General features: G+C 43.0%; 1 protein-coding gene across 2 annotated transcripts in view; it reads right to left on the bottom strand.

Moving 5' to 3' along the window:
• Usp7 (ubiquitin specific peptidase 7) overlaps positions 1–26,326 on the bottom strand; it is a 52,139-nt gene that overhangs the window by 16,701 nt on the left and 9,112 nt on the right. Inside the window, exons 1-10 of one of the 2 annotated variants that reach the window (XM_027423920.2) lie at positions 13,653–13,757; positions 12,756–12,930; positions 8,548–8,746; positions 6,702–6,840; positions 5,512–5,600; positions 4,342–4,450; positions 3,111–3,241; positions 2,597–2,651; positions 1,512–1,592; positions 1,326–1,416 (exon numbers count right to left, since the gene is read on the bottom strand). In XM_027423920.2, the coding sequence (XP_027279721.1) occupies positions 1,326–1,416; positions 1,512–1,592; positions 2,597–2,651; positions 3,111–3,241; positions 4,342–4,450; positions 5,512–5,600; positions 6,702–6,840; positions 8,548–8,633 (781 nt within the window). In that variant the 5' untranslated portion in view covers positions 8,634–8,746; positions 12,756–12,930; positions 13,653–13,757. Of the gene's footprint in view, positions 1–1,325; positions 1,417–1,511; positions 1,593–2,596; positions 2,652–3,110; positions 3,242–4,341; positions 4,451–5,511; positions 5,601–6,701; positions 6,841–8,547; positions 8,747–12,755; positions 12,931–13,652; positions 13,758–26,326 lie in introns of those variants that run through there. The other variant, XM_027423919.2, reaches the window with a different exon arrangement.

Below are 26,326 nucleotides of genomic sequence, written 5' to 3'. Positions count from 1 at the left end.
AGGAAGACGGGAGGTGGTGGCACAAGCCTTTAGTCCCAGCACTCGGGAGCCTGAGGCAGGCAGATCTCTGTGATTTTGAGGCCAGTCTGATCTATACAGAGTGAGTTCCAAGACAGGATCCAAAAGCTATGCATGCAGAGTAACCCTGGCTCAAAAAAACAAAACAAAACAAAAAAACAAAACAAAAAAAAAAGGAAATGAACCTAGGGCTTGCAAATACTATTCCAATGCACCATCACTGACTGACATCACAGCAAACCTATAACTTGGCAGAACACGTTTGCGTGTGTGTGTGTGGTGTGTGTACCAGACAGCACCATATATGTTAAGAATGGAAACACTAGGGAAGTTGAAAAAGGAGCAAATATATTCCAAACATAACCCTTTTCTTTTAAAAAAAAAACAAGCAAGCAAGCAAACAAACAAATCTCTTCAAAGGAAGATCCACCAAAGTAGGAACTCAGCACCTTTCTGGCATGCACAAGGCTCTGGGTCCCATCCTAAATGCCAAAACAACCACCACCACTACCCACACTGAACCTAGGTACAGTGGTTAAATGGGCATTTTACAAAGAGTATATCTAACTTTCACTAATGATCTAAAAAGGAGATGGCTCTACCAATCTTGGGGGAAACACAAACTGGAACTAAGCCTACCCTAAATTCACAGACCCAAGAAACAGTTCCACACTTTTACCACTGGAGCAATGCACCTACAACAGTATAAGCTAAATTTGTATACAGGTTTTAAAATAAAATACATAAAACACTTTCTAATATTGGTTTTAGATCTGTGGAAAAGTATGTACACTTGATCACTAAACTTACTATGTATCACCAGTCCACACCAAGAAATAAATGAGTTTGAGCCTTGTCATAAATGCAAGGAGAAAAAAAGAACAATTGCCTGAGCCTGTAGATAAGCACAATATCTAGAAAAGAATGGTCCCTAGGTGATAATCAAACCACCACTCCTATGAGACACACATGATGCAGATATGAATATGATGCTGAACAAAAAGCCATCAGGCTGCATGAAGCTACATGCTTCCACAAACACACACACAAAGGGTGGCCCAGGTTGCTGAAAACTCAGGGTGGTTTCCATGAGGAGTTGAGGGGAGCCAGGGAATAGGCAGGCTGTGCTCGGCAGAACAGGAGGGTTTTAGGCAGCCTAATACAGTGTTCTGAGAGTTAGACAGGGTAGAAGGAGGTATTCACCCAGGATGCTGTACACTTTAGTCACTCCCAGGATCTATCCCTTATTATAAAAAATCACTGAGCCAGAGCAACAATGATTAAAAGCTTATGGAGATAAGACTTACTGTTTTTCTTCCCTTTTATACTTAGCTGGATATCATAATAATCTTCTCTTCTATCAGAACGGTAGTCTACTTCTTTGCACTGAATGTAAGACTGTAATCAAACAGAAGACAGCTTCAACATTGGTCATCAAATCTACACTTTTATGATTTTTCAAAGCCATTTCTTTAAAACTAATGTTCACATACCACCATTTTGCCTCTGAATAATTTTGGAATGGTGCCTTCTACACATGTGCCTTTCATCTTATTTTCCACATTATCAAGCAACTGAAAGAGAAGGTTTGGGTATTAAAAAGCAAACCAAACCAACTAACCAACCAATCAAACAAACAAAACACCCTTATACTTGAGTAATACACCATAATTTAACAATTTACTTGGAAGTACCAACAGTCAAAGAGTTTCTAGACTATAAAAATATTACCTTTGGCATGCAATTATCAAAAACCATACAAATCTTTCTTGGCTGGATTTTGTTGCTTTTACAAAACATATCTACATGCAATAGTTGGAGTTAACCTTTTATACAGTCTTTGGAATGAATTAGTAATCTGTAGTGCCTTTAGAAGCATTTTTTTATATTTATTTTACCTCTGTGGAAAAGCATGTAAATTGATCACTAAACTTAACTCGTATTGGTCCACACCAAGAGATTAATGAGGTTGAGCCTGTCAACAGGATTGACTGGTTTGTCCATGGATATTTAATGAACTGATTCAATCCAGCTAGTGCTGCAAAAAAGAAAACACACCTTGCCCAGCCAATCACCTTGAACAGCCATTCCACGTCTGCGTGTACATGAATCTATGTCTTTCTTTCCTCAATCCAGGAATGAGAATGTAGTAGTGACTAATGAGCTTGGGGACAAGCAGCAACACAGAGGTGCCCACAGTGGGAGGTGGGTGTAGAAGATTCTTGATTGAATGCAGCTGCCTCGGCAATGTACTTGCCCTTTGCTTTGTGACTCCTGTGCATAACGCTCAGTTAACTAGTAAGACACCCACTTCTTATAGCTACATCTATCCAATGTTCCCCAACAAGTCGCCTTCTACTGAGTAACACAGTCCTTCCCACTGTTTAGAACTAGATGAGTCCTAAACCAGACATGGTGATACATGTCTGGAATCCCAGCACTCCTCACTCTGGCCTAAACACCAGTCCTAAGTCAAGGTAAGTGATCTGATTAGCTGCGAGGCTTTTATTTACAAAGACCTCTAGCATTGCCTCAAACATTTATTCTAAGAACCAAATGGTTACTACTTGAAACTTACCACTCGACAAAGCTCTTGAACATCATGTTGCATGAAGCTATCTAAAGTTTCCCACCTTTCAAAGAGAAAAAGCATCTATATTTCAATTTCTATTATTTCAAGGGAGTCAATTAAGAAGCAATCTAGATTATAAACTAAAAATCAGACACTATTATCAAATTTGGTGCTTTTTGTGTGTGTAATTGTCATAATTCAAAGATTAAGTTGAATTTTGCCTGCAGTCAGCAAAAAAACAATATTTTCTAAACTGTTATCTAGAAGAGGTGGTATCTACAAGTTAAATATACATACATTTAAAAGCTACACACGCCCCTTTGTTGAAAAGCAAAGTGGTGACATTTTTCAAGAAAAACTCTAAAACAAAGCCTATTTCCTAAAAGGGGAAACAGTGCACATACTCTGGGACGACTGTAAGCCTGCCTGAACTGAAGCCCACTTCACCGTGTCACTCAAGTCTCTCTCCACTCTTGTCCCTTCCATAGAAAGCAGAATGGAGGTGATTGCTGATACATACCCAAATGACTTTGTGAGCTTTTTTGTTCCTACAGGCTTATCGCTGTGCTGTAATTCATAGAACACTCTTTGTAATGCTAAAGGGACGCTTTTAGATGAATCATCGCCCTCTGTTGGCATCATGTACACAGCCTAAAAGAATTGATTTAGAAGTGTTTAATTTTAGTTAAAAGAATCATTTCTATTATCATAAGGGTAAAGCAATTTGCTAGGGGCTCTTAGCTATGCCCAAGTTTGAAAAACCATCGAATTGTCTATAAAGACAATTTAGAAAACACAAAGGAGAATGCAAAAAAAAAAAAAAAAAAATTAAGTCACCTACAGCTCACCAACCAGGCAAAAATAAAACAAAACTCATTCATTTTACGCCCCCTGGGGACAGTACAGACTTAAATTTGCCATTACTTATGAACAAAAAAGAGATGATGAAATGTAGATGGCACTCAAGCTAACACTTCACACAATCTCATCTCAGTCACCTGTTGGGCAGAAACGTGCAAATGAGACAGATACAGAAAGAGCCTAACTAGAAATACCTTCTCCGTGTACTGCTCCATACTGTCTGCAGAAAACCCTCAGATCAGAAAGCACCACCCTCCATCATTACATTCAAAATATTCTTATTAATCCATGTAAATATAAGGTGCACACCTGGTCCTGGTAATCCCAGTTATTATGAAGCCGAGGCAGGAGGATCACAAAGGCTACCAAGCAAATTTAAAGCCAATCTAAGCAACTTAATTAAGACCTTCCCCTCCTCCTCAATTTTGTTTTTTCAAAAAAGTGGTGTGGGGCCAGGCGTGGTGTCACATTATCTTTAAAACCAGCACTTTCTAACAGACAGACGGGCCTGCAGATCTCTGGCAAGTATGTCAGCTCCAGGAAAGCCAGTACTATATAGAGGCCTTACCTCCAAGTAAATGAATAAGAGAAGAGGGTGTGAAGGGAGCCTGGGAATATAATTTAGTTGTAGAAATATTAGTCTTAGGATCAATTTACTGTTATCATTATGGTGTTTGTATTTTTAAAGCTGATCACCCGAGTCAGCTTCAATAGCAGGTGTCCCCTGGCCAGAGACTAAAAGGCAGCCTGGCAGGGCCTCCTTGTGGAGAAAGGGATGCAGTCCAGGGAGGGGGAAGGGAACACCTGCTGAATACTTTATTTATTGGGCCTTTTGACATACCTTACAGAACAGAAGGTAGAAAGCCGAGAGAGGAACACTATTCATTTACCTTTCGTAGTTGATTTGTGAAGAACAAAGTCTGCAGCAAGCTATTCATGTAACATGTAGCTCCCTGATTCTTTAAGCCGACATAGCCCGTATGCTTCTTTGAGTCCCACCTGAAAGATCAGTCCAAGCTTGAAGGTCAACTGTACAGGACAGTTTGTTTCTAGTCAGTCTGACCCTGCCATCAGTGTGGCTGAGTGTCACTGCCCTATGCCATCATGTGTTTTCTAGCACCCTGGCAAAGAACACGTTCCATTGAGGCCTGACTTCACATCATACAAGTCCTTTCACTGACTATTCAAACTCAATTTCAGTATTCACCTGCCTGCTAACAGTTCCCAGCACAGCTGCCATTTATAAAGATCATCAGTCAAGACAATGGGGGGACCTGTTTACATTTATATCAAATGTGGAATTCAGTATTTTTTTCAGTAGGACATGTCAACAGCTGAACACCCACCCCTGCTGCCAATTCTGTAGAAACACATATACAGGAAGACAGGAATGTATTTTCTCAAGTTTTAGGATGCACTTCTAAACTCTGAGGGCTTTTCCTCTTTACTATGCTATTTGGGTGGCTACATAGGAGAAACGGTGGTCTGAGTTTTGTCCTAGGTATCCTGAACCCATGTGGTAATGGAGCCAGAGAAAACCACCCAATTTAATATCCCTCTACATACTAATAAGAGACATGAATCAACACTGTCAGAGAGGATGACAGCTACTATGTAGTCCCAGAGCCTGGCCAATGGCCCGGGTTAGAACCTCACACCTAAAAAGGGACTGCAGCTGTCAGCAGGTAGTACCCAGCATGTTCTCTGTTTCTCTTTGACAGGTTTTTTCGCCATGCACTCTTCAAAATAAAAGCAAATCCCCACTGCAGTCAGTGGCCATGCATATGAGGCCCCAGCTTCTCTACTTGGTAAGGCTGTGCCTTTTAAGATTGCAAAATCATCTAGTCTGCTGGCTGGTTACATTCAGAAAACTCACTGGTGAGCACAAAGGAACTGCTAAGGAACCCGGTTAAATGACAGGGTGTGAAGCAGGCAGCTATGATGTGAATGTTGAGGGCAAACTAAATAAAGAGGATGGCCTTACTGGCTGAGCATCTCTCTTAAACACATGCTAATGCTTCTCAATACAATACAGCAGTACCCAAATGAACAAAACTTACGCAACTCCATGGGGAGCATCCGCCTGAACAAAAACTTCAAAGGTGACTTTATCATCGTCTATAAATCCTTTCTCAGGATCAGTCACTTCCTATAAAATAAAAATACCCAACTTATATAAGAACATATAGGCATCTACTTTATTCCAAAGAGACTGTCCTTGTACTTGGCACTCAACAAAGCACTACCTTCAAAATTTAATACTTTAAAATTTCTGCAGTTTTGCTCTAGTGTGGAAGTGGTCCATTTTTTGTTAAGCACAGACCCTGGGAGTTCTGCAGAGGTGTTCAGGGTTTAGTGCCACAGCCTGGGTGAGCTGGTAAGGTTCTGATGTACTGACTAGGGAGAGAGTCACCCACTGTCAAACACCACCCACTGGCCACTTCCTCTGTCCTAAAGAATAATGTGTCTTCCCAAGGAAGGTCAGCCTATCAGGAAGGACTGTAATTAACAGTTCACACTTCAGTGGAATGAAGAAACAGCTCAGTGGTTAACAGACTTGCTACTCTTGAACCAGAGTTTGAATCCTAGTACCCACACCTCACAAAGTCCCATCATTCTAACCCCCAAAGAATCTGACAACCCCTCCTGGACTCTGCAGCCATCCTCACACACGTGCCCCATATATATCCAGGCAGAGACAGTTTTTTAAAGATATTTTAAAAATTAATACTTGATGCTAGGCAGTGGTGACACATGCCTTTAATCCCAATTCTAGGGAGGCAGAAGCAGGTAGATCTCTGAATTGAAGCCAGCCTGAGTTCCAGGACAGTCACAGCTACACAGAGAAGTCCTGTTTTGAAAACAAAAACAAAACAACAACAACAACAAAAAATCCCTCATGCTTGAAAAGCCAGTTGAGATGACCCAGTAGAGGTACTTGTCATCTAAGCCTGAACCTGTGAACCTGAGCTCAATTCACAGAACTCACAGAAATGTGCCACACCATGTGCCACCACATGTGTGCCCACACTCAGTATTTGTACATAAGCAAACACAGATAATTAAGTTTGTACACCATACATACACAGGACAGAAAAACGTAAAAGGATGCAACCTGAACACCTAATGTCAGAAAGCCACACCAACTTCCAGATACCTGCTCAATTCACAAAGCAAGATTTTTGAGGAATAAAAGAACAAGACTAGCAATAAGAGTTGGGATATTGAGACTAAATACTCCGTCACTTACACTCCAGGCCATAAAATTAGAGAATCCCCAGTCATTCTCCTTGTGGAAGAACAAGTGACTGATTCGACGGCTGAATGATTTGTCATCGTCCCTGTAATTTATTATCTTCAACACTGCTTGTGCATGACAGGACCACGACCTATTGGAAGGGAGGGGGAGAGAATCACCCAAGCCTTAGTTGACACATTTAACTGAGAGTCATACATTTTTAAAACAGCAAAACCAGCACACGAAAATCTACTTTGGATAGAGAAGAGGGATTTGAGGACAGAACTGCAGTGGCTTAATTCATGGTTTTATTATTTGGTGATAACAGGGTCTCACCATGTGACTCTAGCTGGACTAGCACTCAAGAGACTCTGTACCATTGATACCTGCCTGGTTTGTGAGTCTCTTTTAACCCCTAAAAATAAGTATAAAACACAAGTTTTAAGCTTTATACAACTGTGGCTAGGTGAGGGGTGTAACTCAGCAATAGTGGTTTCATGGCATGTACAAAAAGTCCTGTGACGGGGGATAGATCCAAGAGTAAGAGTTGATGAGCAAGGTATGATAGCACACACACATAATCTCTAGCACTCAGGAAGCTGAGGCAAGAGGATTATTGTGAAGTCAAGGCTAGCCTGGACAACAAAGAATGCAGCACTCCTCAGTAGAGCCTGTGCCTTAGGGTTCCTGCACACCTGCCCTATGTATCAGGAGGGATTGGGCACAAAAGTTAGGTGCTGCCAATGGGGACACCAGAGGGTATCACCTTGACTTCCAGTTATGCAGTCCAATCTAGGAACCCATTTATTAGCGGAGACAAGCTCAGAAGAAAAACTATAAAAAGGACCTTACTACACATACAATTAATTTCACACATTTTTTTGGTGGTGGTAGGTAGAGGGGGGGTGCTGAGCCATAAACCCAGTCCATTTCTTGTACTAGGCCAACCCCTTACCACTGAACCACTTGCAGCTTAGCTAGGCACTTCATAAACATTAAAGGAGAAGGAAACAAAGCATGTCCTTCCCGGAACCATTTACAGAACAGCCAAAGCTGGCATCCTCGGGAGAACACTCTCCCCAGGTTTCCCAATCATATAGGCTAGACAGGGTCTAAGAACAGAGGGTTAGGCTCCCTGGTGTAGACAAAGGGACAATACACTCCATCCTCCCATCAACCTTCTCATAACTATCCTGGCATGCATAAGTTTAACAGTGACAGTGAGGGATAGGACTGAAGGAGAGCTACAAACTTCTGAGAACAAACCTGAAAGACTCATAGAACAGGATACATCTTTCATATCAATGGAAGGAACTCCAAGATTTTTGTTTCTTAGTTACTGTAACAAGGCCTCATGTAATCCAGGCTGGCCTTGAATTGAACTTCCTGCCTCCATTTCCCAAATACAATTTTACACAAATCTTTACATAACAAAGTTATGACCAAAACTTTCCCCCTAAATAGGCCAGATCCATACTTTTTTCTAAATACCTCACTAAATGCTATGACTCGTACTTTCCAACTAGCCCACAGGCCCAGGCCATCAGAGGACAGAAGGGCCATCAGTCTCTGACAGCCACACATAAGGCATCTATCTGCTTATGGTGAGAAGGGAATGAGTACTCAGTGGTTGGCAGAGCCCACAGTGGGCCCAGCCTCTCCAGGCTGCTGGGCTCTAGCACACTAGAACCAGGGCTGGCTTTAACTCAGTAGTAGTGATTATATAGCAAGGCCCTAGGTTCCATCCCCAAAACAAAAGGAAAAGAACTGCATAGAGTTATGGAGAAACTGAAAACAGAGGATGGAATTTGGCTTCCAGAAATCTGTGCATTTGTAGTGGCATCATTTAAACTCTTACGTGGAGTCAGATTCAGCATTGCACTGGAGAAAGAATCCTACGCTTTTTTGGTGTGGTCTGTCTGGATAAAAGCGTGGCATCACCATTATCTTCCACGGCAGATTTCGCACAAAACACGGAGGGCTAAGGACCGACTCACTCAGTCTGCTGAAGCGCTCGACAGTGAACTGAAAGGTTGCCTCGGAGCGCCAACTGGTGTCTGCAAGAAAACATGCCATCAATCACAGAGCCAGGGCATTAACCAAAAGCGCATGAACACTACAGTAAACTGCTCTACAATATCTCAATCCAACGGCTGAAGCCTCTGAGGAAATGATAGTGTCATTTCCAATTATGAAGAGGCTAGTAAGGACAGTTTTTGCACAGCTGGACTCCTAACAGAGGGGCTCACTCAAACACACCTGCCTTCCCTCAGAAAACCAAGATTTTAAGGGTTGAACATCTTCAGTGTTCACCCCCAAACCTGGGCATCAAGTGTGGGGGCAGACTTAAGATGGAAGGAAAAGAAGGGCTCATATTTCTATATGTAAGTAGAGAAACAGGGAAAATATGAGCCTTTGACTGAGACCCGGGAGTAGGGAGAAGGGCAGCCAAAGAGACCAGCCACTGTGCTAGGAGCACAACACATATTGACTTCCAATATTGTCCCTCAGCTTCAACTTTTGTGAACTAATAAGCTGGATATCTTACAGTAGCAATCTGTTTATAAAGAAATAAAGTTCTTCCAAATATTAGCAAAGGAATGAAGGTTTCTGCCCTACTGTGCTTCTGGTCAGGGGTTCAGTGTGTTAATAAAAAAATGTATTATCTAAAATAATAGCATCATTTACCCACCACTGGCCAGTAAGTTGATGCAGCACCAATAATGTCTTGTTTGCTTCTCAGGCTACAGCCAGGGAGCTGTCTTCCACAGACACTCTGGCAATTGTCACTGACAAGCATCAGGAAAGCCAAACAAAAGCCATGGAAGACCAAGGGCCTGCACAAGTGTCTGAAGGCATCACTTTCTGTACTTGCTTCATTGTGGAGAAGGAACAGCTCCCTGACTGGTAGGGGCTGAGGGCCACCTTGAGAGGCCTGAAGGCAGGCAGGCAGGCACGCGCGCACACACGCACGCACGCGCGCACGCACGCACACACACACACACACACACACACACACACACACACGCACGCACGCACGCACACACGCACACACGCACACACGCGCACACGCACACACGCGCACACACACACGCACACACGCGCGTGCACACACACACACGCGCGCATGCGCGCACACACACACACACACACACACACACCATAGAATCAGGTACTGGCATCCCTGACTACTGGGTCCCATAGCATAACCAGTCTAGACTCATGAGGAGCGTGTTAATTAGCAGGGACACCCTGCCCCCTTAAACCCCAGATTGCTGAAGGCCATCACAACAGTCCCACAATCCTTCCAACTCCAAACTGCACACAAATTGAATTTGTGGGATCACCTACTTCTAGATATACTAAAGTTGCTAGAAGTTTGCAACTACCTAGGTCTGTTCTTAAGAAAACATGTCCATCAGTCCTCACAGAGGGTATTCTTTACCAAAGTCTGTCAGAGCTCACACTCTGCTTTCCCCACCCCTTTGCACTACGTACATCCCGGCTCCAACAACAAGAGCGGCTCCAGGAAGCTGCAACAGGGTGCTGATGACGGACCCAAGCCTACTGAGAGGGGTATTCCTATACCTGCTTGAAAGGGGATGAATTCTGTCCATGACAATACCTAAAAGGACTTAGCAGAAAAGGTGTGCCACATGCTTTAATGGAGATAGATTGCACCTGAGCAGCATTATCCACTTTACGAGTAAGGAAACTGAGGCATACTGATGTGAAGCATGTTACAAAGTGACAGTGAGTCTTCACTAATGCCCATCATCTGTGGAGACACCAAGGACAGTGATGGTGCACTCTACAAGATACAGGAGCCAATAAAGCTAGCCTATCCCTGCAATTTAGATCTATAGGATTATACTTTATAACCACAAAAATGGAAGCATACTGTAATTTAATATTTGTTCTTCCACCCCACACATTTTAGTAAAAAGAAACAGTGGTGAAATTTACACTGACATGTAATTCTTTTGACAAGGTAGCACTTGGCACCCCTCTTCACTAGTATGAGTCATTCCATGTCCCACTGGATTTTTGCATTATACTGAAGGCACATTCTTAGAACAGGCTAAGGAAGTTGAAACTTCTTATGAATAACTTGAGGGCTGGAGTACAATTGTAGAGCCTACAGTTGACATGAGCAAGGCCCTCAGTATTCACACCAATAGGACAAATGAAAATTTATAAAAGAAATCTGAAACCTTTCTGACACTAAAAGCCTGCTGATTACCCTCCAAAGAGGGAATTACATGAGACTGACTGACACAAGTCTTTGCCCAGGAATGGATGAAGTAGTATGTGGATTTCATTATTAAAAAAAAAAAAGAAAAAAAAGAAAAAAAAAACACAAAAACAACAAAAACCTGTATGAGTTTAAGCATTTCCAAGGCTTTTGCTTTTTATTATTATTATTTTTTTAAAACACAAGGGATAATCAGAATAAAGGACATGGAAACCCTAAGTGATCCTATCATTCAAATGGAGACAGCTGGCTCCAGGCCACTGTCTTTGCTCAAACCTACACCCTTCTTTTTCTCTTGACCACACTAGATTCCTTGATAACCCACCAGCATCAGTCCTGCCCCAGATACTGTGGAGTAGCAGCTGTACTGCCTGCCCCAAAGCTCACTACTATCTTATGGGCCCAGAGCAAATGCCAATGGGTTGGGCTGGGCTTCAATTTTGTAGAGAAAGCAAATGAAGATAGGACATTTCAGGCTTTTAAAGGGACTAATTTCTCCAAATGGTGGCACTAGAGTGTTTTCTCAAACCTCACTTAACATATATTAGTCATTCTCATAAAACTTTGTAGTCACTTCATCTGATGAAATGAGCTGTCAGATACCTACAACTTAATCTAGCTCCATAGAGATCTTCAGAGCCCACGTTTTCTCTAAAACTTCTTTTAGTCATCTAAGGAAAAACCATATTTGAGGGAATAAGAATAGGTATGATGAAGAAGTAGCTCTGAAACTTGCTGTCTCATTAGTCTGTTATCAGAACTTTAAAACCGTTCTCTTCCTCAACTAAACATGTTCTCCACTGATATCTGCACTGCCGAGCTACGTAAGTTCTTACACAAGTGATGTCTCTTACTAGAAGGGCCAGGAAGTCACTCACCATTTGGTTACAAACTGACCTAAATCCAGTGTTCTCTCAATCATGTGTCCTTGTTTGATGTGTAAAGGGGTTCAAAGCCAGAGTCTGGGGAATCATTAAGAAACCCCCCTGTAGAAGCCAGCTTAGGCATAGATGGCTGAGGCCTGCACAATGCAGAGCCCCTCAACCTTTCCAAGGTTCTGACCCTCGCCACATGACACAACCTACATCAGTGTTTCACAATCTCTGGAAACTATGTTCTGCGCCAGATGCAGAGCCCAACCCTCCTGTGCCTTTGTCATGCTGTAAACAGGCTTAGGCCCTGAGCCCTCTCTGAAGACAATTCCAACACCAAACCAAGAGGAATGTTCTGCTTTGTCCATCTGAGACCCCAAACTGGGGGCTTCTACTTTCAGATCTTTGTGACACAGCATGGGTATTTAGAATGAAGAATTCAGTGCTGCTTGCCCCAAAAGAATTCAGATTCATAATCTCTTAACCATGATTCTCAACCTAGGCCACCCCGGCCCCCAAAAACACTTGGTTGTCTGTTTTGACTGCTGGCAGGAAGTAGGTAGGGTTCAGAGGGTTAACACTGGCCTCTTCTACTACACAGAATAACCCACTGTCTCATAGCTGCATCTGTGTCTCCCAGACACTCCTAATAAAGAGAGGGATAGCTTAAAACAAACTACACTGGGAGAGCTGATGGGGTGTGCTTGCTACTGTTCTTCATACAACTCAAATTGACCCCAAATACACACCTGGCACCTTTGCCTGGCCACCTTCCCAAATGCACTCTCTGAACCACTCTTGGCATCTATGGGGTCCAAAATGAAACCACCAAACGCCCAATAACCAATGAGACCACACCCACACCGTTGCCCTTCATCTACAGTGGAAAGCGCACTCCACGGGGAACAAAGCAGCGGGGTGTAGCCCACGCCTCTTTACCTTCCTCAGAAATTGCCTCAGCCAGCTGCCAGGGGTAAACCGCACTGTGAGAGAACTCTCAACTGCGGCTGCAGTTTCGCATGGAGGCTGAACTTTTGGCAGGAGGTCTGAACAGCAGTCCTTCTGGTGGTGCAGCCCGTGCCTGATGGTTTCTTTCAACTGCCCCGTTACTCCCCTGGGAAGGACACAACCCTCATGAGGATTGATGGACATGCTTGTACAGAACATGGTTTCATATTACACTGCAAGATTCCAGGGGCTGCATAAAGCAATTACTGGCTGCTCCCTCCTCAGGACTTTGACTTGCAAATGTTACATCTCTTAAGATGATATATCATCAAGAATTCTCAAAAGAAAAAAGTGATTCCCTGACACAAAATGCCCATGCATATACATACGCATATGCTTTTCCACATGGAAGCTACAGAGGAAAGTGAGTGGAGAAAGTACAGGGCCCAACGCTTGGCTCTCAACTTCACCTAACAGGAGCTGGGAAGTGTTCTCAATTGCAGTCGAATGATAAGACACTAAAGTGGGAATGCAGTGGAAAACCAAATCCCAATGCTGGAAGTATCTTGCTGCAAACAAATGGGAAAGGACAATACAGTCTACCTGGCACCCTGGATGATAACAGTGGCTGGAAACCTGTGGGTATGAGCAGACACCCACTCACTACAAACCTCTGGATTTGAACCCCCTTGCCTAGGCTGAGGAGAAGCAACTTACCTTGAAACACAATCTTGAAACCCAAAACAAAAATAGGATCCTAAATTGCCCTCAGACATAACCTCCTGAAAACTAACTACTCTAAAGACTTGAAAGTACTCAAGGAAAAAATACAGATGGATTGTGTTTCTGGCAGCGCTCCACAGCTGTGAGTAAGTGAGCAGTACTTACCGTCCTCCATGTCCTCCTCCGCATTGCTGTGCCCATCACTCAGAGCTACGTTCCCATTGATGACAGGGTTCTGAGTAATTCTTGGTGGGTCATCTGTATCTCCAGCTTTAAGGAAAATAAGAAACCTTGAGTTATCTTCACAGCTGGACTAGATGCACAAGAATATAGTTACATTTCTCTGTGCTTTGGAGGCTGTCCTGGAACTAGCTCTTGTAGACCAGGTTGGTCTCGAACTCACAGAGATTGCCTGCCTCTGCCTCCAGAGTGCTGGGATTAAAGATGTGCGCCACTGCCCAGCTTGTAACGTTTAACTTTTTAAAGCTTAAAGGCAGATGAAAACTGGCTGCATCACATAACCATTTGTAATTAATGAAAGAACTATTCTGTATACATAAAATGCTTATTTGCAGCATTTCTTATTTACTTATTCTGCAATAGCTAATGGCTTAGATTTAAGAACCTTTACATAATTGATATGGAAAGTCATTTTGCAGTAAGCTTCCTACTAATTAAAACTTAATCCTCTAGGGAATGACTAGGTCTTTCCTTGCATGTACAAAGGTTCCTGGATCCTATACTTAACACTGGGAAACAAAACAAAACAAAAAACAATAAAACTTAACCTAGGAATGAAGAGATGTCTCAGAGATTCAGAGCATTCAGTGCTTTTGCAGAGGACCGGAGTTCAGTTCCCAAGACTGACACGGTAGCTCACAACTGCCTGTAACTCTTAGTCCCTGGGGATATGTCTCCTGAACTTAGAGGGTACCCGTACCCACATGTACACCACACACACAAAATAAAACACATCACTGGATAAAAACCTTAACCCTACAGACTATTTTCTTGAGTTCACTAAATATCAGCAAACAAAACAGAGTGGGGAAACTGTGGGTTGCATTTAGGTTTCTCATCATTCTGCCTCCTAAATGTTGGGACTACAGGTGATGTCACCATTCTGGCTAATCTTGGGATTAGTCCAGGCACACCATTCCAAAACAGACTGCAGAAGCAGCTCAATTCCACAAATGTTGCCCCAGGTTGTCTAGGAGCTTTGGATTTTTCCTCCAAAACCAAATATCCCAGCAGGAAACAGATCTTAACATGCAGGAGGCATGCTTTTTCTGAAAAGGTAGCTGTGTGCTGGACCTTCATAATTCCAAATCTCACTTGTCACTGTGATGGGATGGGAGTGAGGGGGAATATGACATACTGGTTCAGGACCAAGGACAGAGCTGAAGTGGTTTTTGTTTTTCTTCCCCCTATTTGGCTCTCAGACTGCAATCCTCCTGTTAGAATATGAAAACTCTCCAACTCCTGTATTAAATGATGCCCCATTGCCTCTACATCTTAAAACTCTCAAAATAACAAGAGATAGGCATTCCCACCTACATTTTAATTAGAAAGCTGTTTCTAAAAAACAAACACTTAAAAACTGGCGCTTTAATCTCTAAAGACCACAATCTCTTGGACAAGGGTTTGTCTTGGAGGAGGGGTGGAATAATGGGGGTAAATAAAGTTGGTCGGTCTTCGGGCTAGCCTGGAACTTACAATCACCCCTACCTTAAACCCACGTGCCAGGTAACAAAGCAATGAAAAGGTTTTGAATGGCACACAAAGGCTGTGTGTGAGATGCAGGAAGAGACGGTGAGGCTCTTTTTGCTAATTTTCAACCAGTCCAAACTTTCAAGAGCTAAAAGGCAAAAAGCTTTGACGCATTTATTGTGTTGTCTGGCATTTTAAAAGGGCCACAATATAACCTCACTGCATATATAGTTTATTAAAATACAAAAACAGAAACTATTTGCTTCCCATGCAAACCTCTGTCTCTAAGCAGGAGGACTGTGGTCAGTGCAATAGCTCAGCACTGGTTAAAGTGTTTGCCACAGAAGGCTCTGAAATGTAGAATGAAGGACCAACTTCTCAAAGTTGCCTCTGAGCTCCAGACACACACCATAGCATAGGCCATCTGCTCAAGGTCTCTACCCCCCAAAACAAAAATGTAAATTGGGCATGGTTGCATATGCTTTTAATCTCAGTGGGTAGATCTCTGTGTTTTAAATCAGCCAGGGCTATACGAAGTTAGATCTATGTAAATGTTCAAAGAGTTGTGTGCTGGAATGGGCAAAGTATGTAATTTACTTTCTTCACCAAGTCTCAAGTATGTGAAGACCTATTCCTATTGGCCCTGTTCATTTGGTGCACCACAGGAAGTAAAGTAACAGTGGCCAGTCTGTTGCACACACAAGTTTGGAGGTATCAGACCCGAAAGGAATTCTCTTTAAGAATTACACCTGGCAGTATGTCTGGTACTATCACAAATGCCTCTGAACATGTTTTGTGTTAAAATGCCAAACCACTCTCAAAATATCCTTCCAAATACAACCATCCCCTCAACATTTTATAACTCAGTCACTGAGAAGACAAGGGCTCTCCTTTTACTAGTTCCACTGAAACCCAAAGATGCAAGTAAATTCAGAAAAGAGGGTTTCTGTTTTGGTTTTGTTGGGATTAAAGCAAAAGTTATGTTGGCTATGAAAACTGAGTTCAAGAGAGCTATGGCTCCACACTCTTACATCGTGTACATTGTTATCAGAGGAATGCACACAATTGCCCCAGCTTTCGAGCAGCACAACTAACTGCAATGTTGACTGGAGAGAAGCATTTGTTCCATCACTAATGAAGGCTGATCCACAGTTGGCAAATTGGGGGGGGACGGGACGGACAAGAACCCTATAGTTGAAATCTTCACTGAGTAACTAACAGCCCAACCCTCACACCCCAATTAACCCACCACACTGGTAGAGTTGAGGCTGGTGGCTACAAAATGTCATTAAGTCACTTGCTGGTCTGACAAGTGCTAGAAACTCAGCCATGAGAAGTTCCTAAACTGCCTAGGCAGCTCAAGTCTAACTCCCAAAGGACAGACAGAATATCAAGTTTGTAAAGTTCTTCAAAAAACTAGTTCATCTGCAAAGCATGTAAAACTTAAGATGCAGGAGATTTCTAGGCCAGAGTAAGGACTGCACCCAAATGACCTTCATTGTCAAAGGCACACTTTAAGAACAGGTTATGGCTACATAAGGGATTTCATTCCTGGGTTTTCTGTCCTACTGAGTAGGGTAGAGGTATAGGAGTAGTCATTCATGTTTGCATAATGTAAAGGCCAGAAGTGGACATTGATTCTCTCATTGATTCTTCTCCATCACTTTGTATTTTATCAGGTGGTAACATGACTCTCACCTATTCCACTAGACTAACTGGCCAATAAGCCTGCAAGACCCACTTGCCTCACTAACTCACAGCCCTAACTAAGCACTGGGGTTACAGGTGTGTGCTCCAAACTCAGATCCTCCAGCTTGCTCAGCAAACAATTTACCTGCTGAGCTCTCTCCCCAGCACCTAATTGGAATCTTATAATTTGGCCAAACATGAACCCCAATATTAACTTTCTAACACAGAACCATCTCAAATAATGAGGAATCATAAGCCAACAATGACAATGACTAAAATGGCTAGGTAAAAAAAGTTCCTGGGGCTGGAGTGTAGCTCAGTGATTGAGCACTAACATAGCATGAGTGAGGGACTAGTTCAATTCTGAGCACTCCCTCCCATCAACCTGCACAAAACCCAACCTTCATATAAAACAATCGCCATCCTAATGTATGTGTCACTCAGAAAAGGGATTCCATTTTCATTATTGAGTATCAGAGGTATAATTTTGTGTTTATTAAAAGGCAAAAAAAAAAAAAAAACACCTCTTTTTAGAACCATCACAGCTTCTTGGCTAGTTAAAAGTCTAAACCTCCTTACTCAGGAGAGGCCTGTGCTTCATCCCATCAACCTTCATTTGTGATGTCATAACAGAACTACCATCTCACCAAAGAACACTTGCCAACTGCTATGGAAATTGGCAGCACTAATTTAGCACCTCAGTCCCAAACCTGGATAGGAGATTAAGAGCCCGAGGGAAGAACCTTGTGGTAACCTAAAAGGGCAAAAGCAGGAGAAGACATACCAATATTCCAAATAACTATTACAATCTGCTGTTATTACCACCATGTGGTGGCCTTGGCTGCAAGTGTCAGACTCTTTCTTTGTAGTCCTAAGCATCTCTCACTCTGACCGCACTCCAGACTCTTCAACTTGTGCTAACAACCTACTAGTAACCACCCACCAGTACAAAGCAGAACACAGAACACCAGGGGTCAATTCTTGGGTCCTGGGCATGTCATATAACATCTTAGAGCCAGGCCATCTTTATCCCCATCTCCAATCGGCTCCATTTCCAGTTTTAGGAGTATTATCTACGTGGTTCCTCTCTCCTCTCCTCAACCCACATTTAAACTCAATTCAGAATATTATTTAATACAGAAACTATCTGTAACAAAAGAGGGTTTGGGGACACAGCTGAATGTTAAGAGTCCTTGCCTAAAACATTCATGAGGCCCTATGTTCAGTCTCCTGAGAAACAAAAGGGGAAAGAAGGAAGGTAGAAGGGAGAGAGATTTTGAAGGATGGAGGGACAGATAGAGAGAAGAGAGGGAACAGATCTATTGTTCTGCATAGATATCTTAGACTGATATTACTTAATTGACAACACCAAATCATTTGAGGGGTAACTGAGCTATGTGGGTACTGGTCTGGAAGTCTTGAATCACCTTCTTGCCCAAGCCTGTAGTTCCCAGCCATGTCTCATGGCTCTGTAGCCCAGCGAGTCTGGGGGGCTGGAGAGGGAGGGTTCTGTCGCCCACAGCGTAGTGAATGCATAGAATCTCCAGGAGCTGTACACCTCAACATTCTATTTTTTTAAAGCATCCTGTAAAATTCTTGTTTTTAGGACAAGAAATATATTCTAACAACCTCATCAATTCATAGAAGGTAAAATGACCACATGACCAGAAAGAGGACATTTATAGGTCACTGGTGAAGCCGCAAAAGCAGTCTTGAGTTTGGTAAGCAGTAATATATTAAGGTCAATTTGATGGGAGATTTTAACCTAGAAGAGAACCAAGTAGGAGATAAGAGGGAATTCCCTGTAGCAAGTCTTAACTTCTCTGTAAATCCAAATGACTCCAAAAATTTTAAATTATTGGAAGTACTCAAGCCTAAGAAGCAAGGAAAAGGACTGGTAGAAAATTTTACCATCATGCATCATATAGGGTATGCCTTTAGGTCTCAAACAACTAAAAATATTAAGAGTAAAAATATTAAGGGTAAAAAGAGTTTTTATATATAAATTTTATTGTGTGTGTGTGTAGGTGTACAAGCCAAGTACAACTTGAATGAGTTGGTTCTCTCATGTATGGAGCTCCAGGATCAAATGCAGGTCAGGCTTGGCAGCAATGCCTTCACTCACTCATGCAGCGTGATGGCCCCCTGAAACATGAAGTTTCCTACACCAAACAACAAGTATACAGAAGGGAGCAGGTGCTGGGTGGGGATATGGAGAGCAGGGGGGTAAGCCTTAACAGTGTGTTAAGTCCCAAGTGAATGTGTGTTGTTGACATGACCCCCAACACACACACACACACACACACACACACACACACACACACACACACACACAAGCACAGTGAGGCTCAGAGGGATGACAAAACTTTCCTCTGGTCCATGTGTGGATATTGGTAGTGTATTCAGAAAAATGTCCAAAATACCCACAACCCAAACACTGCTCTCTTACCAAGACTAGCTAGGCCAGTCTCCCTGATGCATTCAGCTGTAAGCATATATGCATCCCGCCTCTATACATAATAAACTGTATATAACGCACTGGCATTCTGGGTGCTGCAATTTCTCCAGAGAGCCCAGCCCACCTGATCTCAGCTTTTCTGGTCCGCATATTACCTTTTCTCCTTCCCTCACCACTCCATTCAAGTACGTCCCTAGCTGTGTTGGGCGTGATGTTGGGAGAGCATCTATCTGGACAGGAGCACTTCCCTAATCAAGGTCATGGTGGTACCCCATGGATGGCACTAGGGAACAGAACAGATAGTCTAAAAACAAACAAAACTCCAACTGGGGATGTGACACGGCAAGCAAGCACCAATGACCTCCAGAGTAAGCCCTGGTTTACTAACACACTATGGGTTGATTAAAGTCACACTTGGACAGATGAAGGGCCATGTCACAAGGTGCTGGGTCTCAGTACCGAAGCCCTGATCAATATACATGACAATCTGAAAAGGCTAACAAACTGCTTTTAAGCATGCATATATGCTTTTTAAAATTGTGTTCTGGACTGGGGCTTAATTGGTTTGCCAAGTATTCAGAGGCCTGGGTTCCATACTAGGAATCACAAAGCACAGTGGTGGGTGGTGACCAGCATGGGGTAGGGCACAGACAAGGGAAGATGAGGGATGTGAGCCTGGACTATGAGATTTCCATCACAAAAAAACAAACAATGCAGAGAGACTATGTACTCTTTTTCTGGTTTTCCCTGTGGAGGTTAGGGGGGGAGACACCACACAAAACCTAGGTCCTGGTCCAACTGGTCCACCTGGTCCAGAAATCTACCAATCCTAAACAGAATTTTCAGCATTTACTTCTACTCAATTTTTTGGTTCTATATAATTTTAGCACACATGTAGATTTGTAGCCACTACCAGAGAAGCAGAAGAGATCAATTCCAGAAGAAGAGTCCTTTAAAAAAAAAAAATTATTTGTATACATGTATTCCTTTCCTCCAGTCAGAGGACAGAAGAGGACATCAGACCCCTGGGGATAGAATCACAGTGAGGACTGAGAGACAAATTCAGGTCCTCTGGAGGAGCAGCAACCGTGGTATATGCTAAGCAACTTTTCCATCCTGTAACATTACAGGATGGAACCTGTAATGTTCCACAACCTCGCACCACAATCCGACAACCATTGTGTCTTTAATTTTAGGCCAGGCATAGCAATGCAGTTTTAATCCCAGCACTCAGGAGGCCGAGGTAAGAGAATGTCTGTGAGTTCAAGGCCAGCCTGGTCTACATAGTGAGTTCTAGGACAGCCAGAGCTACATGGTTAGAGACTGTCTCAGTAGGCAGGAGGGGGTGAGAGTCCTCTTTGTCTTTTCAACAGTGTTACATAAATGCTACAGTATGTAACAATATGTTGCTTTTCACTGCCAGACAGGGTGAAAAGGAGGGCACTGTGTGACCATTCACCAGATCTGTGTGAGTTTTACAAATAAAGCTCTGGGAGCATTTTAGATCTACTGTTTTTATTTTGGGATTTTGAAAGATGAATTCTTAAAAGCCAATATTAAGTTAGCAAGTCAACCAATGCTGTATAAACAAAGGGATGTTCAATTCTAATGTCAAAGAACTACTGCTGGACCAGGTGCCCGCCAACAGCAGCTGTCCTCCAAGCTTTCTCAATGTTTAGTGAGCACTTTTTCTTAAGGAAGAAACATTCTCACACCACACAGGCGAGTCACAGCCATTGGACCAAGATGCACAGACAGGTACTCTGAGGACAAAGATATCTAGCTTTTTTTCTGTGTTTATGTTTATGGTATTTGTTTTGGTTTTTGGCTACTTGGAATGATGCAACACACAGCCTGGTTTCTCTCTGGCTTCCAGAATCAGCTAGCCTCTTTTCATGGCACAAATGACCACACTGATATCCAGGACCAGAGCTATAACCAAATGGCTTGGAACACTGACCAGAGGACCAATCCAGCACAAAAAGTAACAAACAGCAATGGAGTTAAAGATAGAGGACCTGAACTTCCCATATACCATAGCCACAGAGAAGATTCTTGGGGGAAATCATAGAACAGCAGTGAGGTGGGCAAACCCTGGTGAGAATAACCCACACCAGGTGGATGGAGTAAGCCACAAAAGGAACAGGACCAAGGGTGATGCAAAAGGTGGGAAGAAAATGGGGCCACAACCATGGAAGACCTTGAAGACCAAGGTGAACTCAAGCTCATTTTAAGTAATGGGCAGAGAGGAAGACACACCATGAAAATGCACTATGGACCTGACAGAACTACTTGGACTTTTGTCTGTCTTGTCCATCACAGGCAAAAGGGACCCCTTCCAAGCTACTTGTTCCCCAAAAAATCTTGATGAAAATGGACTAGCTTGCCTCTCCTTCTGTCAAGGTGGACCTCTATTTGATGTAGATCCCAGTCAGCCTATGAATTCCTTTGATCATCCCACTGGCAGTAAGACTGTCTCTACTGGTCTCATGAAGCTAAAGTGGTCCAACTTGGGCTTCTGCACTGGGCATGTAGTTCCAGGCATCTGACCGACAGAGCAGGAAGGAAGTCCATTTCAGGGGCCAGTGCCCACAGGTTTAAAGGCAATGAAGCCTGAAAGCTAGAAATAGACCCCATTTTACAGAACACCTCTATGGTCTAAAAAGAACCCTGATTTACATTAGTTACATGAAAATGAAACCCCAAGGAAAGACACGTGTAATTTGTATTCCTTAAATAAAACTGGGGCTTCCACTTTGGCTTTATCGTGTAAAAAAAAAAAAAAAATCTGTTCCCTGGAGATCCTCATTGTAAGCTGTGTCTTCCAAACTCTGGTCTAAATACAGCAATGGGAACTGAGAAGTATAAAATAATGAGGAGCTGGTGACCATGCATGCTCTGCATTCACTTCCACTGCTCAACTGTGGTGTGTAACCAACTGCTGCTGGGGGACGGACGCAGGAGCTAGAGTGGCCAAAGCAACAGTGCGCAGAATAGCACACAAGACAGGGCATGAATCCCCTGAAGGACCAAGGCTGGCCCACAATCTCTACAGACCAGAAGCTTCTCTTTTTGACCCTCAGCTCCCTGCTTTGAATGTTTTCAGTGAGTTTAGAGTACAGAAAGTTTATAGTGTGCACACTTACACAAGTGTGTACATGCACACTACATCAATACCAAAAGAACAACTAAAATATTAGCTGAAGCAAGGCCCTCCTTGGATAGCCTTTGTAATTTGTATGAGGGAAAGGGGCACAGCAGACATCTAGAGTTATCTGTGGACTACCTAGAAGGTCCCTTTCCACCTTGAAATCAGCAACCTCCTTACTATAGTACCTAGTTTCCCTTCAAAGTCACTCAAAGATAGGTCAAGTGAGAAGTAGCAAAGTCAGAGTAAAAAGGACATACATAAAACTTTCTCCCAAGTCGTGTTGATGGCACACACCTTTAATCCCAGCACTCAGGAGGCAGAGGCAGGCGGATCACAATGAGTTTGAGGCCAGCCTGGTCTACGGAGTGAGTGCCAGGATAGGCTCCAAAGCTACACAGAGAAACCCTGTCTCGAAAAACCAAAAACTTTCCCCCCAAAAGGACCTATAATCATGAGGCTGAGGCAGGATAAATGATTCCAGATAATCGTGAACGACATAAAGGACCCTGTCTCCAAAAAAAAAAGCTTTCAGCCTACTATGATGGTGAACTCCTTTAATACTAGCACTCCAGAGACAGAGGCAAGCAGATCTCTGAGTTTGAGGCCAACCTAGTCTACAAATCACCAGGGCTGTTAAACAGATAAACCCCATCCTGAAAAACCAAAAGCAAACAAATAAATAAGAGTTTTTGAGTTCTTTTATTTGGGTAAGACTCTAAGAGGAAACCTAAATTCATTTCTTTTAACACTTTCATCACAGGTTGCCTGTTCCATTTTCAGCCACACAAACAGACCGTATTCTAGGTTACTCTCCTTAGAGACCCAGTATTCTGTCTTTCATTTCAGGGTTGAAAAACTAGTGCCCAGAGGTACTGTGAAAACTACAGCAAAAGAAGCCTGACTTTAATGTAAAGTCAAAGGAGGCCACTCTGGGTAGCAAGGATTGAATTTACAAAGCAATGGTGAGCCACACTGGCTGTCCACATAGTGCATGAGTACTGGCCACTCTTGGGGTCAAATCACTGAGCACTTAAGTGTTCACAAATAGGAATACTCAACATGGCAAACATGGTCCCCCAAATCACACATTTAAGCAGTGAATGACAACAGAGACTACACATTTTGTGAATAGTAATGTACTACTGTAATCTCACCATTCTGGAGATGGAGGCAGGAGGATCAGGAGTTCAAGATCATCCTTGGGCATATAGGGAAGCTTTTAGGCCAACCTATGCTGGGGAGGAAAGGGAGCTGAAAAAGAGGTTCAGTAGATGAGCACATGTTATGCAATCATGATGACCCAGAATTTGAATCCCAGAACCCAGGTAACAAACAAACTAAGCACACTTTCTAATTCGTTGTTGTGGGGGGTGGGGAAGACAAAAAGCTTTGAGCCGCCATGAAAAAATGCAAGAGCAGGTTCAGAGAGATAGATAATGCCTCAAAGGGAATAGAGTGGTAGAAGAAGACTCGGGTCTCCTCTGGCCTAGACACAGGTGCAACTCCCACACATGCATATGCCCATAAATAACACATAAACACATAAATTAATTCAAGTGAGTACACTTGAAAACAAAATCACACTTTGCAACACAAATCCCGTCAAGTTGGTATTTCTACAGAAACAGAAGAAACAGATAAGCAAAATTACTTGGAAAAGGAACATGAGTAGTAAGAACTCCTTCACTCAACTCCAGGGTCATTCAGCAGCTGCAAGTAAGATGCACTGTTAACAAAGGGGATCCTTTGTCGTGGAGAACATTCAGAACAGAAGGGAATCCAGATGCAGTCATTAATAGGACCGTTGGATTCTGACAAAAATAAAACGATGAAGACCTGTGATCCAAACAGGTGAGAGACCACAGCAGGAGAACCTGAGCTCTAGACCAGGCTGAGCAGGGTTACAGGGGAGTGTGTCTCCAATTAACTGGACAATGGATGTGTGGATGGATGATACTCAGCAAACAGAACTCAAGGAAAGAAGACAATCTCTTTAAAGAATGATATAAAACAAGTAGCCTGTACGTAGAGAAAACAAAACCAGTTGTTGGGAAGATGGCTCGGTGGGTAAAGCTCTTGTACACAAAGTATGACTAAGTTCATATCCCCCAAACTCACATATGTTAGACTCAGGAGCCCACCTGTAATCGTGGTGCTCCACCAGAGAGATGGGAAGATACAAATAATCCCCCAAGTGCTCAGGCCAGCTAGCCTGAAGTAAAGCAAGGTGGCGGAAATGAGAGACCATCTCTGGGTGTGGTACTGCATACCTTTAATCCCAGCACTAGGGAGGCAAAGGTGGATCTCTATGAATGAGGCCACTCTGGTCTACACAGTAAGTTCTAGAAGAGCCAGGGCCATAGGGAAATGGATTTAAAAAAACAGTATGGGTTAGGAACAGGACACCAACCCGCTAAAGTCATCTGAGCTCCATACACATTCTGTAAATATACTTTCTTTGGCCCACACTGTGACAATTTTCTAACTTGTACTCCTTTATTGTGTTTGCATGAAGGCACAGGTGGTAAGGCATGGGGTAGAGGTCAGAGAAAAACATGCAGAAATTATTCTCTCCTTCCACTGTGTAGGTCCTGAGGATCAAACTCAGGACCTTGCTCAGTGGTTGTCATCAAGCCAGTCCATAGACATAGACACACACACACACACACACACACACACACACACACACACACACACACACACCACACACAGTGTCTTACTATGTAGCTTGGCTAGTCTGGGCAAGAACTTGCTATATAGACCAAGCTATTGTCAAATGTAGGTTTTGAAGATTTCTCTTTTATTTTTGGCATGGGTGTTTTGCCTGAATACATGAATATGTACCACATGAGTGTCTGATGGCCAGGGAGGCCAAAAGAGGTGGGGAAATTCCCTAGAACTGGAGTTATAGACATTTGTGAGTTGTCATGTAGGTGCTAGGAACCAAACCCAAGTCTTTCAGAAGAGGAGCAATTTTTCTTAGCCACTTTGCCTGATCTCCAGTCCCAGCAATAAATTCTTTAAAAAATATACCTAGGAATTCCTCCAATGGAGCCCACCCTAAGGAGTTTTCTTACTTTCCCATAAAAAAGAAAAAATTTCCTCTGCTCATACACAAAAAAGAAGCCAGAAGTGTAGGCCATGTCTTTACTCACAGCACAGGAAACAGAAATACTCAGATCTCTGTGAGTTCACGGTCAGCCTGGTCTATATAGTGATTTCCAGGCTAGCCGAGGGCTATAAAGTGGGACTATGTCTCCAAAGGAAAAAAAAAAAAGATGATGATGGAGACATGAGACTCTGCAGGATTTTGATCTTGCATAAATCATGGTGAGAATCCACAGCTCTTGAGCTATTTACCACTCAAAGAACTAAGCTCCAGCACAATGCAGACAGGATGACCCCTGAGGACACAATGCTAAGAGAAACCAACAAGAAGTCAAACTCCACAGCCCCATTCACATGTGATGTTCAGCACAGGCAAGTCAGAATCCAAAGACTGGTGGATGCTGAGGGCTAGGGGCACTGAGTAACTGCTGAGTGCACAGTGTTTTCAGGAAATGAACACAGCCTAAAATTATGTTCTCCAGACCAGACAGTGGTGGTGCAGGTCTTTAATCCTAGCACTCAGGAGGCAGAGGCAGGTGGATCTCTGTAAGTCCAAGGCCAGCCTGATCTACAGAGTGAAATTCAGGACAGCCAAGTCTACATAGAGAAATCCTGTCTCAACACCCCCATACCAAAAAGGGTGGGGGAGTGCTCATTTCAGTAAAGAGTTTGCTATGTAGGTATGAATATCTGAATTCCAAACCTCAACACCCACACAAAAAT

The sequence above is a fragment of the Cricetulus griseus genome, chromosome 7 (genome assembly GCF_003668045.3).
Source record: "Cricetulus griseus strain 17A/GY chromosome 7, alternate assembly CriGri-PICRH-1.0, whole genome shotgun sequence".
Taxonomy (NCBI): domain Eukaryota; kingdom Metazoa; phylum Chordata; class Mammalia; order Rodentia; family Cricetidae; genus Cricetulus; species Cricetulus griseus.
This window is presented reverse-complemented; position numbering and strand designations above follow the sequence as displayed.